At 35.2% G+C, this 18,250-nt stretch overlaps 1 protein-coding gene across 4 annotated transcripts in view; it reads right to left on the bottom strand.

The window, feature by feature from the left end:
* Positions 1–2,155: 2,155 nt before the first annotated feature.
* NDFIP2 (Nedd4 family interacting protein 2) overlaps positions 2,156–18,250 on the bottom strand; it is a 45,176-nt gene continuing 29,081 nt past the window's right edge. For 2 of the 4 annotated variants that reach the window (XM_086880912.1, XM_086880910.1), the window contains 4 exons: positions 12,019–12,143; positions 8,961–9,027; positions 5,604–5,709; positions 2,156–3,707 (listed from right to left, as the gene is read on the bottom strand). In XM_086880912.1, coding sequence (XP_086737038.1) covers positions 5,606–5,709; positions 8,961–9,027; positions 12,019–12,143 — 296 coding nt within the window. In that variant the 3' untranslated portion in view covers positions 2,156–3,707; positions 5,604–5,605. Of the gene's footprint in view, positions 3,810–5,603; positions 5,710–8,960; positions 9,028–12,018; positions 12,144–18,250 lie in introns of all 4 variants that reach the window. The other 2 variants (XM_086880909.1, XM_086880911.1) reach the window with 1 other exon arrangement.

The following is an 18,250-nucleotide window of genomic DNA, read 5'->3' on the forward strand; positions in this document are numbered from 1 at the left end:
CCCATGTTCCATGTGCAACTGGGCATTTGGAAGTCACAGGACTATACCAACCTAGAAAATGAAGAAGGATGGGCATGAGCAGCTGTGTATAATGAAGAATCAATAAAGAATTTCTCATATTATACTAAGTAGATCCCCACACAGTGTTTCTTTGACCACAAGAAAGATTAGGATTGAAGACTAGAAGAAAAGAATTAAAAACATAGGCATAACTGTGTCCATCCCTTAGCATAAAAAAATCAAAACATTTTTAACTTTTTTTGAACAGACACCATTCTTGTTCCTAAAAAAGGAACAAGGGCTGGAGATCTGATGCTGTTTTAAGCCTCACTGCATTCCAGCTACTTCAAGTAGAAAATATACCACAGGTAAAAATCCAAGAAAGCTTACTTTATTTCATTTGAAAAGGGTTGAGCGGGAAAGGCAACTACATATCAGAAATAATAATAAAATATGGATGGATTATAGAAATAATAAAAAATATGGGAAATATTGAAATCATGAACTATGGGGATACAAACCATCATTGTAAGAAATAAAAAAATTACCTTTCAGAATTTCTAGGTGCTCTATTTATTAACTGCAGCCAACATCAAGTAGAGCAGCCTTCTGCCTACCCTTGCAGGGAGTATAGGCAGTACACAGAGAAAGCTGAAGGGATGGGGAACTGGAAAGCATATGCTAAGTAGAGAACATATAGATGGTAAAAGTATACTCAGAATTATAAAGAAAAAAAGATAACGATCTCTGAATGGCAGAAAAGAACATACAAATGGAGAAACAATAACCTGGACACTGCTGTTTCTGGGTAGCTGTGCACACGTTAATCATGTTCTAGAATGATTAGAAATATATTTTTTGCCTTATTGAGAGATATTTATTTCCATATCAGAGATTATTAATCTTCTTTCAAAAGTCCAGGAAGCTATCTATTTCATTTTATAAGATGAATGTTTTCTGCTCAAGTGAACCACATAAGCAACCACACAGGAGGAACTAATACAGAGTATTATGGGAAAACATTCTCAAAAAGTGGAAGAGGGATTAAAAGCTTTCTGATGTTACAATAACACATGAATAAAGCCACTTTTCCTCACCTGTTGTCATCATCAAAGGGAGGGAGGCAGATATTGGAAGATCAGGGTGCTGAAATCAGGTTAGAGTGTTGCAGGATGAAGACTGTGTCCATACCTTAGGTGAGACTGCAAAGTGGAAGCTTGGAAACAACCTCTGCCCTGTAAGGGGACTGAAAGTGTGAGTGACAGATCATTTCTGAAATGTGTTAATAGAGTCCCACAGGCTACCTGAATCACATTCAAAATGTCAATCTTCCTGTGGTGTCTACATCAATAGAAGTAGATGACAAAACTAGAAAAATTTCAATACCATCTGCTCAAATAAACCAGAATTTTCCCTCCTCACCTCCCCTCTTCAGCTGTTTTAGTCCCAAGCTTCAAAGCTTTATTTGCATCCATACAAAATCTATTTACAGTCAACTTCACTGTGATACTGGAGCTTCTCCCCCCACACCCCCAAGACACAAAGTAAAGCTGGCCAGGTGTCTCTAAACCACAGAGCCAGCTGCTCCAAACCAAGCCCACAGGAAATAGCAAGGAAAATATGCAGCATTTGACACATCTGGAATAGATTGCAGAGCCTTTGAAAATACTGTCCCAGTTCCCTTCCTCTTGCTGATGAGATTTCAGGCTTCCAAACTGATGCATCAACTATAAAGGACTGGATAATGTGTGCATTTTTAACCCTGCCTATTCTTTTCCAACCAAATGAGAATTTTTCAAAGGTAGTACACAAAGCATGTGTATGAAGCTTCCTATAAAATGCATGGACCAAACAGAAGTAATTCCACCCAAAGTTGCTACTTAATATGGGAAAACTGATATAGTTGAAAAATAGTCTACTTCAATTTGGTAAGCATAGAAAAGGGAGCAATATTGCCTGCTTTGCATGGTTGCATTAACTCCTTAAAAGAAATGTCCTCACAGTTTGTTATAAAACATGAGATGAAAAAGAGTAGGGAGGGTAGATTAGTACCTATTTTACTAGGTAATTTGTCTGTAATTCCATGTTGACACAAATACTGCAGTGTGCATTTTTCGTCATGAAGGACAAAAAAAACCCAAAAAAGCATTAAGTCTTAATTAGCAAAACAAAGCAATGCTTTATTATTCGCTTCTTTTTCATCTGGACAATGAATGCAAAAGAACACAGAAACAAATAGAAGTTTAGAAGGAAATCCCAATAGGATATTGAACATAGTACTTAACTTTCTTCTTTCCATAAAAAGCTAAGAAGTAGAGGTGCCCCTAAAATTTTAGTCACTATCAGCTATCTCTGAAAGATTAGGAAAATGAAAATGTTTACATATGTATATTTTAAACATTCATTATAGATACAAAACTCAATACAGCACTAGCTTAACACAACATAAACCTCACTGGTTTTAATGTTAGTAGTAAAAAAGCAGAATTCTAATTAAAAATAAAAATGGAGGAAACTATTTGTACTTTTTTTCCTCAAAGGTGCAACCGACAGCCAATGTATTTTTGCAACTGAGATTCCAGTTGTACAAAGGACTGAGAGATGTCTTCTCCTATTTAAAGAAGAAGCATAAATTTCACAAACTTTAAAAGAAACTACATGTGCATGAACTGTAGACAGTACCCCTTAAAGAGATGATATTTATAAGAACAAAATGGTATACCTTAAATGAATTAAGGGCGAGGTAAAACACGTTTTCTACTTTCAGAGCTTTAAAAAAATCTTTTTCCTTCATTGATTACTTCCCAAATTACCTTGCATTTAAACTAGTTTGTTCTTATGAAAGTAGTATTTATTCTAAACAAGCATTATAAAGTAGTTGTATGATTTTTATTTGAGAAGCACTCAATGTGGATGTTGTATTTATAGTGACCTCAAGAATGCAAACCTCCAAAATTACATCTACTACTAACTAAACTTTTAATAGCCAATTAACAAAAAATACGTATATAGCTCTAAGATTAAACAAAATTTAGATAATATGCTGTTACAAAATATATTTTGACATATTTCCTAAGAAGCAATTAAAACAATCATTTATGCAGAGTTATTTACAGGGGACTCAAAGTGTATCAGTTTTAGCACAAACCAGTATACTGGTTTGAATTCAATGAAATATTGGCAAATCTAAGTTTGTGACAAAGAGCTTTGGGGTTTAGTAAACTTAAAAATGTTCTATACAATCATTAGATGAATCTAAATTATATAAAAGAAAACTATCTGAACTGCTTAATCTGAATCATTTAATGCATTTCATTGTACTCAGAAATTCAGATCATCAAGTCAGTGGTACATACAAGTTGTGAAAAAAGATACCACTCAAATCTTTCAGATACAACAAGCACAGATTAACTGAGTCTGTCTGTACCTAATCTATACTTACAGATAGTTTGTTTTTACTTCAATACCATCTTTCTAACGAGCACATATCCAAATGTGCTAAAACAAAAGGCAGCAATTATAAATATTTACTAGAATGACCAGAACTGGTACTTGATCATAAACCATCCTGTCATTCATTTTTGAAGCCATATTTTCATTAATTTGTCTTCTGGTTTTAGTAGTCTTCTATCTTATTAACTTGGAGGGTTACAGATCGTCTGGAAGTTTCACACCAGCATAGGAAAGGAATGTCTGTTCGATGCAGTCTGGAGATAAAGAAAAAGTTGTGCTTCAGTTCATCGCCGTGACTCACCAGAAGCAGCGTTGCTAAGTGACCAGCAAACCTGAACTGCAAGCAAAACAGCAGCCTCCCCATCCCCCGTGTCAGGATGGGAGAAAAAACACAAAGATTTACTGTTATTTTATTATGATTTCAAAAGACCACCTATTTCCAGCTGTAGGGGGGTTCTTATTCATTAAAATTAACAATCAGTGTAGAGGAGCTTACTTGTCTACACAAAAACAAGTACATTTAAATGTGATAGCAATTAATTTGAACTTCTTGTTTCAGCAATTAAGATGCTTCAAAAACATAACATTTACATGTTCATCTTTCTAAACACCTCATAGACCTTATGAGCCTGCAGCCTGCACATCTCTCAGTGATGCTTACACAAAAAGAAAAAATTCAAAGCCACTGAACTCTGACAGAACAGCTCATTAACTTCAGTAAGTCCTGGGTTAAACAGTGTTTTGTCCCAATGCAGAATTTTAATTGCAGAAGAGCAAGGAACCTCAGACTGGATTATCCTACACTTTCACTATTCTCTTAAAACTACAGTTCTCAAATACCATTTAGTCCTAACAACTCTTTTTAAAGTATTAAATAGTAATATTAAAAATTTTTATTTACTTTAATTAATATTAAAAGTATTTTCAAGCTTTAATGTACTGAAAGCTAACAGGTATTTTCAGTCACATGTCTACAAATTTCAGTACTCTGAAGAGGTTACCACAACAGTAAGAAAAGATGCCATATCTAACTATTGCAGAAAGGCAATGCTGCCATGTAGTTGCCAATTTTGATTGGTTGCTAAAAGGAAATATACACCTCAGTTAGTTAATATACTGCATAATTTGGAAAAAAAAGACATTTAAAAGAAATATTATGCCGCAGTTATGTTAACAGATTTATTTCATAATCAAGTGCATATTGTATAGCACAGTCAGCATTAGCTGTTTTAAAATATTTCTTGCCATCTTATATAAAAATAACCACGGGGTTTTTTTTCAGTCAAATACTGTCTCCATTTTCAGGCTTCAAAAATGTGTTTCAGGTTAATTAAAATTGATCCTGTGATCAATCCTGGAGAAAATTTATAAAAGACTTTTTTTTAAAGCAAACATAGCTTCTCAGATATATCATAATATAGTCTTTAAGCATTTTTAGTGAAGTGCAGAGCAATGAAAATGCTGCAATACTTATTTCTAGGCTTAAATTTATATTGTTACGCAATTTAAATAAAAAATAAATTGAATGCAAATAAAGACCCCTGGTTTAAGTTACATAGTGAAGTCCAATAAATCCACTTAACGGATAAATAGCATTAAAAAAAAAAGAGTGGATATGTGCCAGAATGATTAGTCAGCTACCTGAAGGATACATAAAGCACATTGTTGCATACACAATAATCATACTTGTACATGACTGTCTTAATCCAGTCATGTAAAGAGAGACAATACTCAACTATTGTTTGCATGTTCAGACCCATGTCAATCAGATTTAATATGCAGGCAGATTAGTGCTTCCTAACTTGCTGACAACAGGTTGACTACTAAAGTCAGTTTTCCAGCACAAAGGACAGTATCATAACAGCAGCAGATACTGTTTCTCAGGAAAAACATTGTGTTCCTCCTAATTTTTGTTGCTGAACATTAGTTCCAGGGAAGACTGGAGGCAATGAGGATGCATTATTTGTTTTCAAGTAGGAGACTTCACACATCTCCAAGCCCATGAAGAATACATGTTCAATATTCAGGACAGATGCTCAAAAATTATGCAACATCTACATTGTGACAGAAGTTTGATTATTTATTTTTTAGTATTTCTTTCTTCTCTGTTTTCCTGGGAAAGATAACCTCAGCACTAAAAAATGGCTTACCTTCAGTACAAGAAAAAAAATCTTGTTCTGTGAGCAGCTGCCATGCTTTCAGACATATTTCTGACTTTAAGATAATTAACAAAGCCTCGAAAGAACAGGAGGAGTCCTGAAAGTGTAGTAAATGCACAAAATAATCAATGTTAATTCTATTAACATAAATATATACTATACCACATTATTCTTATTAACAATTTTAAAAATCTAGCCTACAAAGTAAATTGAAGTCTTTATTTATCATTCACAAATTCAACAACCAAGCCAGCTTTCATCGTGTGATACAAGGATTCAATTTTATGAAAGGTTTTTCACAAATTTTAGTGATTTTCAGTTTAAGCATCATCTGTGAAAAAGACTGCATGAAAATACTTACAAGGAATAAAATAATCCTGAAAAGTAAAATAATCTGATTTGCAAATTATTTTCAAGTAGAATCCTCAAAATAAATTACTAATGTGTTAGAAGAGTACCTGGTTTACAAAATGTGCACAACAAATGTACTGCAAGTTAAAGGAGGGAAAAAAAAAAAGACAAAGTAAGGCTTGCTCTAGTGAGAAGTCAATAATGAATTATAGTAGCTTATGACTTGGGATTTAACCATCGATGAAAAAACACCTACCCAAGTAGAGGAAGAACAATTGCCAAAGGAAATTTCTCAACATATTACAGTTTTTGTCAACTCCAAATTTCAAAATCTTTTAAACTATCTACGTTTCTCTGCATTTTAAAGAATATTTCAGCTAAGAGGAAAAAGATGTACAAAATAGTCACAGAGAAGTCACATTTGCAATAATGGTATCTTGAAGATACACACTTATGTGAATATACACATGTGCATTAAAACTCCAAAAGATCAAACGAAAATCTAAACTGAGGCTTTATAAGTTCAGCAAATGATTTAATTATTTTCTTTCCTACATAATGCACTTTTTCTTCCTGCTGTCCTGGATGAGCCCATGATTTTTTCTAATGATCACTTATTCTCTAAATTATTTTTGTTTGTGATTTTTTAACTTTCCTTTTGCTTTTCTAAAGCAAAGCTTCATTAGAACATGCATGCAAGCAAAAAAAAAAAAAAAAAATTAAATAAAAGACAACAGAGAATGCTTGGCCAACCAGTAGAACTTCACCTAAGCCAGATCCAAAGGCCACCAGACATAGCCTCCCTTTCAACTGAAAAGAAGCTGAAAGAGCAAAATGACAGCAGGCAGCTCTTTAGGTGCTTGATGACATTTTTTGCATTATACATGTTGGAAAACCAGTCAAAGCTCAACCCATATTTTACATTTCTCTGTTAAGGGAAGAAAGAAAAAACACTTTCCATTGTGCTCCTCAATAAAAAACATTGGCTAACATTTAAATTTAAAATTTAGAATTGTCTCTCTCCAATTTTTTCACTGTACATGACAGCTCTTTGGAAGTAGACCACTTTCCTTTTCCGTGACACATAAGCAATTTTTCCAGATGTTGAAAGAAGGAAGGCAAGCAGAAACAGATCGGTGAACACCAGAAGAGAGGAGATGGAAGTAGGTGGGCTGAAGGATGTCAAAGGGCTATGGCAAAGAACAAGTCAAACTCATTCCCTTCTGGAGAGATACTGGACATACTACTTTGTGTGCTCTAACAAAAGGTTATCCAAAACAACGAAACACAGATCTCGTTGGCAGTGTTCCCATGACATGATAATACTCCTCCATGTCTTGCTAAGTAGCTTTTTTATGTAGAATCCTTCCATGGTGTTCTAGCAATACCACATAGCCAGTTTATCACTTTAAAAAAATTGTTGGCATATTTCATGCAAAACATACATAAAACAAGGGAATGCTGATTGCTGTATGCCTCAGTGCTTTTTATTCCAAAGCATATTATAAACCTGGTAATTCAAAGAAAAAATAAAAAATTCTCAAACACTTCAGACCAAAAATAAGGCTTTCTCAAATTAAAGTGAGCTATTTCTGGAACATGTGCAAAAGACTAGTAAAAAGAAAAACTACAGCTTTTTCCAAAGACATGCGGGGATAGGGGGAGTTCTAGGGTAAGAATACTATTTTCATCCTAGTGAAAAAAGGTGTCAAACCTCAATCTCAGGCACCACAGGGCTTGGTTTTAATTAAAAACTTATTTGGTGATGTTTGTGCCTGCAAAGAGTCATTTCACTTCAATGTGTGTTTGTCCCTGCAAAAAGTCATTTCACCTACTTCAATACAATAACCTCAAACAACACGAAAATATTCAAGGGACCGATGCTCTGATGTGTTAAACATTTGCAGCTTTTATGTATTCCAAGCAACGAAGTGCACAATAGCAGAGCAAGGTGGGCTTTAGAAAGTCTGATGAATACCCTTGAACACCACTAAAAGGCAGAGAGAGAAATTTTTAGGTAATGTTGTTTAAGACTTTTGGCATTTCTTGCAAGATAAATAGCGAGTCACAAACAGTGAAGATCTCGGAGTTAGTGTTTTTTATTAACTTACTCAATATTTCATTCTAACATCTGCTCTTAGCCACTTAAATCAATTGACTCAAAGGGAAGAGTGCCACCTACTGAACAGCAACAGTTTACCGTGCTTCCAAAGCTGGAAACAGAAATTAAAATGCATAACAGCATTCACTTCTGTAAAAGAAAACCATTCCAGATTCCATATTCATATTACAAAATCATTACGGATTATAGTTGGAGAAAAGTTATAGTGGTTGGAGTTTGGTACATCCTCATTAAAAAGAAACAGAAGAGCAGAATTTGATGTGCATAAGACTTTGAACATGAGCAGGCAGACTCTTAAGAGAAAGCTGACATCATGGGACCACTGTGATCAGCAAGCATGAAGCCATTCTCTCATCCTACCGAGCAACTGCTGATGCAGTTTGCATTTCAAAGGACTCAGAAAGGACATTTTGTGACCTGTGCACAAGTCAGCAGATTTCAACTTCCTGGGTTCAGTCACATTTCTTAAAATTTAATACTTGACACGTAGGTTTCTATACGTAAATACTACTTATCACTGACTTTTCAATACATTCTCTACATAAAGCCAAAGTTTCATTACATAGTATTGCACTCCTAGATCAGTAGAAGCAGCTTAAAAAGCATAAATTACAAGTCTGTTCTACACAATCTCATAAGCAGAACAAAATTTTTTGAGCTGAAGAGTATTTGAATAGTCCACAGTTCACACAATAACACCACTATGGTAACCAATAACTTCATGAATACTAGGAAAATTAAAATACCATACAAAACTATCAGCAGCTAAGGAAAAGCACATAGCTAAACATGTTACTAAACTCTAATTTACAATAACATGATTCATCTTTGAGTACTTCCACATCAAAACAGAAATTAATTCAACTGCCACTTACCAAGTACAAGAAATATCCACCAAAGCCAGTACTGTCCATTGAAATATCCAGTAAAATAATCTGAAAACTGAAATTCATACATGAGGCTTAGCTGCAGTAAGATAGATGACTAACACATATTTAATGCACTATGCAAATAGAGAAAGCATGGAGGACAAAGCAAGTTAAAATAAAAGCAATGTAACCTACTAAAACGCAAAACTAGCATTTGCACAGCAGTTTAATACACAAATAACACAATTCTAGTGTCAGTTGGTTTGCAGCAAATTAAGTAAAAATCTCTAAAAAAATGTTTAGCCATAGAAATATATATATATATATATGAAAAACATCCTTGTATTACTTGCCAGTAATCTGAGGTTTTTATTATAATGAATCACCACTTGTTGATTTTCCCTTTTTCCCCCCAGTGCCTGCCATCCCAAACACATTACAGCAGCCTGCTGCTTTAGATATTAACACGAAAAGCCACATTAGTTTAATCTTATCAGACAGGGATGTTCTGCTGACCCCACAAAAGAAGAGCTTTTGACCTTCTGTATACCCCCTACTGTTAATCGCTGCCACAAATACCAGCCCCATAAAGACCCCCAACTCATTAAAGTCTTTTCATTTTCAAACCAGCATTCAGTTCCCAGCAGTGAGCTGAACGCAACTAAATGAACCTTGAAGTGCCATTTCAACTGCTCCTGCGAGTGACCATGGCAGACAGTTTTGTCCTCCCTGTGAAGTGGGAGGCAGCTGGAGGGCAGGGTGTGATCACACTGGAGACAGGTATCTGTGCCTTTACCAGACTCCAGACTTTATGCTTCACTGATAAAAAGGCTAATCAAATGTCTCCAAAACCCACACAAAAAGTAGAAATGGGGAGATGAGTGAAGAGTTGCCAGAAGGAATAAAATAACCTACTTAGCAGCTCTGTACACTTTCCATACACTTTTACCCTGCTATCATTCATTATGTTTACTGCATCCTGACAGTGCTTCTTACGTGCCCTTTCTAGGACATTTCAGTATATCAACCAAGTAGTAATAAGAGGGGAAACAAAAAAACCCTGAACAAATAAAAGAACCCCTACAAAAACAACAAAACAAAAAACCCCAACGAAACAAAAACAACCAAAACCTATCAGCCAAAAGATACTGGGGCACATAGGCAACCAGATGAAAATCTAAGACATTTAAAGAACACTAGATAAAGCTGGCTTTTTTCTTCAATTAATCCACATATTTTCTCCAGAATAAAGTCAGGTCACATGAACTCTTTTGAGGGTTTAATCTTATATACTCTATTCAATTCTATCATCAATCAAAGAAAAAATAGCAAGAAACAGAACTGCCAAGTTCAGCTAAAGAACTGGTATTTACATTATCCCAATATAAATACTCAATTCCAAGGATTTTGACAACACATTGACATTGATCCCATCTCACTTGTTAGTCAGTACTTTCGATTGTCTAAACATTATATGTGTGTGCATATAAATACACACACACAAACATATCAATATCCTTTTCCAATAGTTATAATTTCATTTAATTGGAAAGAAGATTTACTAAAACCAACAATCAAATACTTGCCCGTGTGCATTACTCTCCTCCCCTACTCTCCTTGGGTAGAGTCAGCCATGGCAGCAGAATTTCCCCTATAGTAAAATTGTGCTATTGTTCCCCCTGCTCTTCCTTCTCCCCAGTAAAAACTGATATAGATCAAGCATATGCAAATTTAGGTTATTTAGACACTAAAAAGTTTTGTACTACTGATCCAGAGTGAAAAAGAGTGACACAAGCCTTTGGAAGATCTTGAAAAAAAGGAACAGAACAATTTGGTGCACACAGGCCTACTGGTGTGTCACCATTAAAATGACTGTCAACACGACACGTCATAAGCTTTCTGCTCTTGTCTCTAGGAAGGGAGACAACAGAGGAACATGATGATCTTCATTATGAAAAAAACCCCACCTTGAGGTCTTGGAATTGGCCAGCTCTAATATTTTTGAATTACTAATGGATTATATACAATAATTTAATTATAGTCTAGAACACAGTAATTCTACAAGGAAGTTTGACATATATTAATTTTTATATTTGTTTTAGGCACATTTTCCAGGAGAGAGGAATAATAAAACTGACATGATGAACAAGTTCTGCCTTCTGTTTAGTATGCCTTAAGGGAAGCTGAAAATATCCCAAACCCCTTAAGATAAATTCATCTCAGCACCTGAATTCCAACAAATACACCAGAATCACATCTAGTCCAGCAGCATTTCCCTGCTCTGAATGAGCAAAAGGAAATTAAGGGGAAAAAAAAAAAAAAAAAGCCCTAAGAAGGATGTAGATCATGTCCAAGAAGGGCCATGCAACCTTTCAACCATGTTTTTTACTACCGTAATAAGACTAAATCAAGTTACTAACACACAGAGGAAAAAAAAAATAAATTAAAACAGTCATTGATGGCAGAATATGAAAGATATGCAAGTTATCCAAGATCTTTTTCTTTGTTAAAAGAGACAGGATTTTAAATGTTGTGTCTCACAGATATGTAGAATTCACGTTCAGAAAGCAGCATTGCATTTCACCCAGCATCCACTTAACTAAGTAACTTGCATTTGGCTAATGTGCCTTTTGGAAAAGTACCTAGTTTTGCAGTGAAAATATCAAGAATCAAGCATTTTAAGATTGTAAAAATGTGACTAACTTCATATTTAAGTTGGACCTGATCCCATATGTATCTTACACAGAATAAAATAATAAAACACAAGGAAGAAATGCTTTCTTATATTCCCTTCTCAACAGGCCAAGAGACTTATAAATCTTTTTACATGACACTATAATACCAGTGATATTTTAGGTACTTGCTCCATTTCTTCTGTAGACTTTTAAATACTTGTACAAGGAATGAGTCATCCTGCATTTATTTTAGTGAAAATGTGAGCATCAAATGCTATATCAGGTAAAAAAAGAAAAAATACTGGTTCTCAATTCCCTTATTAGACCCTTGAATAAATTGTTATGGGTTTGTTCTACAGAGCCTGTACAGCGTGAATCAAGAAACATACCCGTACAATGAGAATCCATTTGATCAGGGAGAGACCAAATCCACAGATTGCACCATACCTTCCAGCTATGGTATTTGTTATACAGAAGGATAAACAAAATCCAATCCAGTTGAAAATAAACGCCACTATAAAATAAAAGAAACAGTAGCTTCTGTTAATCTGTATAGCTAAGCAAACAGACTTAACAGTAATTTCACTTTTAAACTACTAAGGACATGCTTACACAGTCAGTTAATTCCCTTCCGGTAATTCAGGCTTTCAGAGATTGACTTTGAACCCAGACATTCCCCATGGTATAGCCACTTAATGACAAAGCAAATGGTAAACAGGCTGGAACCTACTATTTTACACAAGAGAAAATTCCAGCATAAAAGGAAGTGTTACACTGCAATAGACACCTAACAAGATTATACTGGACATGAAAAGTAAATTCACAAAAAGGACTATAACATACAAGATTTGGATTAAAACAAAGAAGAAAAACCTTGCTAGACTTTTATAGCCAAAAATATAGTTACATGCACACATATGTGCATGCATCAAGGCTGCATATTCAGCTTTATCCAGTTTGGATCGAACAGAATAAAAGTATCCACTCTTGCTCCAAAAACTTAGTGTAGAAATGAAGGTCGAGAAGCTAGTATTTTATGGGGCTCTTTAAGATCCATATTCATGTCTTCTCTTTTAGATCTATATTCATAAGACATAAGAAGTCTTGTAAGCTTTACACAGAAGTTTAAGAAATCAATGAACAAAAAGGACATTAAGCATAACTACCGCTATTGCTTCAATTAACACTTTTACACAACCCCCAGTTCAACAACTTAAAGTTTCATATCTGCATATGTACTTGGCAATCAGCATCATCATCATCTGTATTGACTTCAGGTTGCATGCATTACATCAGAGTGTGAGAATTCACAGTTAGGGGAATGGCCCAGATTGGGAATCAGTGAGGGCATCCAAAAAGAAAACCACCAAACAGAAGAGCTGGAGGAACTGGTAGAAGAAGGCAACTCAGGAATTCTGGAGAGAACATGACAGTGCAAAATTGAAAACATTAGGGAACTCCACAGTAAACAAAAGAATTACAGAGGAGGGAAAGAGGAATGGAAAAGGGGCAGAGGGGAACAAAACCCCTGTCCACAAATTCTTAAAGTTTAAAATCCCAAACTTAGCTACATAAAATTCAGATATTAAACCATCAGAGGAAAAATAAGTCTGTCTCTTGCATTCAAGTTTGAACACACAACTAGGAACAGAAAATTGCTCAAACATTTAATTGAAGCATTTTGAAATACTATCTATAAAATCCCCACTGTTTGTATACTTTAAAATCTTCTTACAGTTCTTCCAATAGTCCACACGATATGTAATGATATGCTCACAAATGCAAAATTAGTCTGTAAAATTGCAGTGGGATTCCATCAACTTTAAACAAACTGAAGTTCCAAGAGAAGTTTTGGAAGGCTTCACATCGAAACAGTCATTTAGTACAAGCGAGAAAGCACCTTGCATTGGTCAGAGGCATGGGTAACAGGTGACGGTAACAAGAAATCTTACTTTTATACAAATTACTAATCTAAAAAGAACCCAAAAAAATAAATCAAAACAAAATTTTTAAAAAAATAAATCTTTGAACAGATGTTGATCCAAATTGGCATTTGCAGAGGAAACAAACTAAACCAATCCAATCCCCACTAAAAAAAACCCTACAGAACAACATTGTGACCCTAACATTTATCTATCTTTCCAAGCCACATTTACATTTAGGAGAGCCTAGATAAACTGTTTTGATTTTCCTATTTTAAGCAAGCTCTACAAAACCACCATCTTTTAACAGCAACAGATTTCAAAAGCTCCTTATTCAATGCATTCTCTGATCCTGTCTCAGAATAAGAACTTACTGCTCTTCACCCCAGTACTCAAGCTGCAGAGAGTGACTTTGATTATGGTTAGGTATACCTAATGACAGGTCTCTTAAAAAGGACACAGGATTCACATGTTTCTAACGGTCTATGAGGACTAGAGAAATTCTCAGAATATGTACAATTTTAATAGATATATTTTTTTAAAGTACCTCAACTCATTTTTAAATACATTAGAAAAGTAAGAGATTTCCCAATCATAAATACAGGAGGGGAAAAAATTATTTTTTATAATTAAAGAAGAGTACTAACAATTTTACCCTACTTTCAACGCTAAGGGAATATTCAAAATTGAAACCACTGTCACTGCATGAGTATTTGATGGATATTTAACATCAAAGTATTTGCCCAACCCTTGAAATTAAAGGCATCAGCATGTTCCAGTCTTGCTCATAGCAAGGGTTTTCTTCTGTCTGATCAGTCTCCTGTTACATCAAGTTACATAAGCAGCTAATGCAAGCAGAAAATACATAAACCTTATACAAGTTGTAAATTATGCAAGTTCAGGCATTCCAATAAAACTGAAGTACATACAGAAGAAAAATCTCCTTATTTAAGTCTTTATTGCTAACCATTTGCTAGAAAACTTGTACAGTGAGGACCTAATCAAAAAATCTGTGCCTTCAGCAGCAGAAGGGACATGTTACTTCCACTTCTCTAAAACTCAGGTAATGTATTAGGGAGATTCTCCCAACACTGCCTTGGTGTTCCATCATTTTAACAAACTTAAGAAGGGCAACAATACTGTCTGCGTGTTTTCCATCTTTTCCATTACTTCTCTCTTACATTCCATTCTCTTTGTCTCACTGGTTACAAAAAAATATTTGCTTTCAAAATTGCATCTCCAGCTTCTGAGCAGACTACAGTTCCTTCCAATTGCCTCATTTGCCTATCTTTTTCATCATATGCATCCTTGAGTATCTTCTGTCAGCCATGCAAGCTCTGATCTTTATAACTTACACTACATCGGAGTTACTGCAGTTAATTCCTGTCTTGACTTATTATTGCAATGTTGTTCATAATTTTCATCCCTATGTTGCCACAGAGAAGCCACAGCACAAGCTCCCCCATCAAGCTGAGGCAGAAAATAGACCAGTGAGGGGAGTGTACGGTAAAAGGAATTATGTACTAATTTCTCTAGAATTACCAACTTCCTTCTCTATCTACTAGAGACAACTAAGTTGTTGTACAAGTTCCTTGCTGTGAGAAATCCTACCCTCCATTATTTTTCTGCATCTACTCATTTTGTGAGTGCTCAGTGACATTGCTCAGCTGTTCAAGAGGTGACCTCATCCTTCATACCACATCAGCTTCCATGACATTCCCACACAGACAATGGAGCTGCCACGACAGCAGTAACATAAGGAAAGCCATTCCTAAAACTGAGGGAGAAAAAAAATTTAATGATCTGCTTCAACCACATCATGATTCTAACTAAAAAAGAATTTCTAATTTTTGCTTGCCTATTCTCTTCATGCAGCCAGGTTCCGGGTGCATCCTGTAGACCTCCAGTACAAATCAAACCACTGTGCAATAAGAATTGTTTTCTATCCCAAAAGTGATCCATTCCTACTTAAGCCCAATGTTCAACTACTGTCAACTTTCCTTTAATAAGTTTCAGATATTTAGGTGAACTCATGCTGACTGCACTGGCATCGTGATTTCAGTTTCTACTTTTGATACTTTAGCACCATTCAGAGAAGTGGGACTGATAAAAGTATGATTTTTGAATTTTCTAACTCCTGAAGTGATGAAGAGAGACTAAGTCTATATAAATGTAATTCACATTAAAAGAATGTAAACATTAGCATTATCTCCTCATGACAACAAAACTCGTAATGAAACACATAAGAAATTGGTATTTTGGGAGGAGGAGGGTTCGACTAAAGGTCTTTTTTAATAAACAGTATTGGTGATCCAATGCAGTTGCTACATTTATGCTGTATTTCTCCTTCAGGTTTTCAGTAAAATAACCCCAGCCAAAATACAAAGTACAGGACTTTTGAGTTGTACATATTGAAATACACCAGATGAAACAATAATAACAAGTGCATTACACTGGGATTTTTCCCCAGATGCTCCTGCACTTCACCTGCTGATCTTTTTTTACTTAAGACTTCCACAACTACACATTAATCACTTGTTTTAAGTTTATATTCAGTATCATGAGAAGAAGCCAGTAAAACTGATCTGAAACCTTATGTTCCAAATTTTAGCCATGGCTCAAGCCTGTAATGAGATTATCATGGCAACTACATACACAGAAAGCAACTTATGCTCAGTTATAGCCTTTATTCCACAATTTGTTTGTTCATTTACTTACTATTTTAATATTTAGCAAACACACAAGAGCTTAATGTTTTCTACCTGGCCTAGACTTACTAAGCATACTGCAGTAATAAATAATCCTCTCCAGATTTTCATGCACCATTAGGAATTGTTCTTCCCATTCCTGTGTACAATTTGTTTCACTACTCTTTAACGGGGATACATCTTTGCTCCATCCTGAAGGTTCAGTTACAGACTGATGATGATCACTAGAAGTGTTGGCTATCAGCTTCCACAGAAAACCAATAATTTTTTTTCTTACTGATTAATGTTCAGAAAAATTCCTTAGCATTTTGTTCCTACTTCTTGTTGCTATGTTTTTCTTACTACCCAATTCAAAGCTTCCTCATTCCAACTGCTTTGTATTATATCTAAGGCATACAGAAAAAACTATGCAAGTCAAATTGTTTCTACAGTAAGAAAGAAGTTAGGTGATTGTGTATGAAGGTCAGTCAGTCCGTCCATAATGACCAGAGAGAAATAAGAACTCAAAACAGTTCCTCTATCTCCCAATATTTATAATTTTAATTAAGTGACTTCTCTTCAGCTTCTCTGGCATGACTAAGAGAAACCTGCATAACATTTGTGATATAAACATACACAAGTCAGGTTTCCTAAAGTTACACAGAGGAAGCCCCCCATGGGAAATTCAATCATGCTTACCACTCCTCAGGAAGCACACACCAGGACACTGTTGTTCACCCTGAGCTTGCACTACAACTCTGCCTTCCAGCTTGGGCCCCTTGAAACCCCCAAAGTAGGTATCCCAGCTTCTGTGTGCTTTATTGACTGAGGCACTTAACAGTTTTGAAAACTATATGAACATTCATTTATAAAACTTTGGTACAGTTATTTTCTGTTTCAATATAGTATCTAGGACACCATGTACGTTTCTACTTCCCTGTAAAACAAGATTTTATTGCTGCGAGTTGTATACAGCGCTTAAATAGCCTAGATGTTAAAAAAAGGTCAGATTTCTGCATGAGAATTTAAGTTTTGGTTGTACTACTGGACACCTTTCTCCATTTTATCTTCTCATTAACCTATCTGTGAAGTTAGAATTCATTTTCCCTATATTGTAGGGAAACAAAACTCCTTTACATGGTTTCAAAGAATTCAGATAAGCTCCACAATTCCTCTTGGGGTCCACAGGAAAAAAGGTTGGTTCTAAAGATATTCCTTTAATATAAAGGAAAACCATATAAGCCTTTTAATAACGTCCAAAAGGACCTCCTTCACATAATGTATGTGTATGAGTTTACCAGACATAATTCAAAAGACTTCCACTACAGGCAGATGAAGCATGAAAACTGAACCATTTTTTCGTGACACTTACTTGCCCTATCACAATTACAGCTGTGTTCAAAATGGAAAGATACAGCTCAGAAATTCCTCCCTTTTGTTGTGCATACAAAAAAATACTCTGAGAAACTCACCTACTAACTTCCTCTGGCATTCTAGAAAATTTCTACTACGCTGTATAAGGTAGAGCTGACTTAAAAATACAAAACAGAAAAAAATACATGAAGTGGTCTGATAGCAATTTTTTTCCCCGCTTTGCATTCATAGCAAAATGAATACACTCATATATATACACATTTCCTTTAAAATAAGAAGGTGACAGACACCAGTCCTGACCATTAGAGAGCAGATTCTTAGCTCACCAACATAATCACAGACTAAGGGCAACACCAATTTCCTGAAACACAATTTTACCATATATTAGAAATAAAGTGGATTGTTTTCCAAATTTTTTCACCAAGTTTCTGGATCAAGCAATAAAATCCACTTCTTCAGCCAAAGGACTTCACTTTTTTAGTGTGCACTGGCTTACTCTGTTTTGTTCTGCTAAACAAAGTAACACTTTATAGCTTAGATAGGAAACAGGTCTGTAACTGACATGCACCAGGCCCCTAAAACAACCAAAACCCCCCAACAAACAGATCTGGCCACTAGATGGCCTGGAGACAGCGATT

Source organism: Cyanistes caeruleus, chromosome 3, assembly GCF_971803275.1.
Source record: "Cyanistes caeruleus chromosome 3, bCyaCae1.hap1.1, whole genome shotgun sequence".
Classification (NCBI taxonomy): Eukaryota; Metazoa; Chordata; class Aves; order Passeriformes; family Paridae; genus Cyanistes; species Cyanistes caeruleus.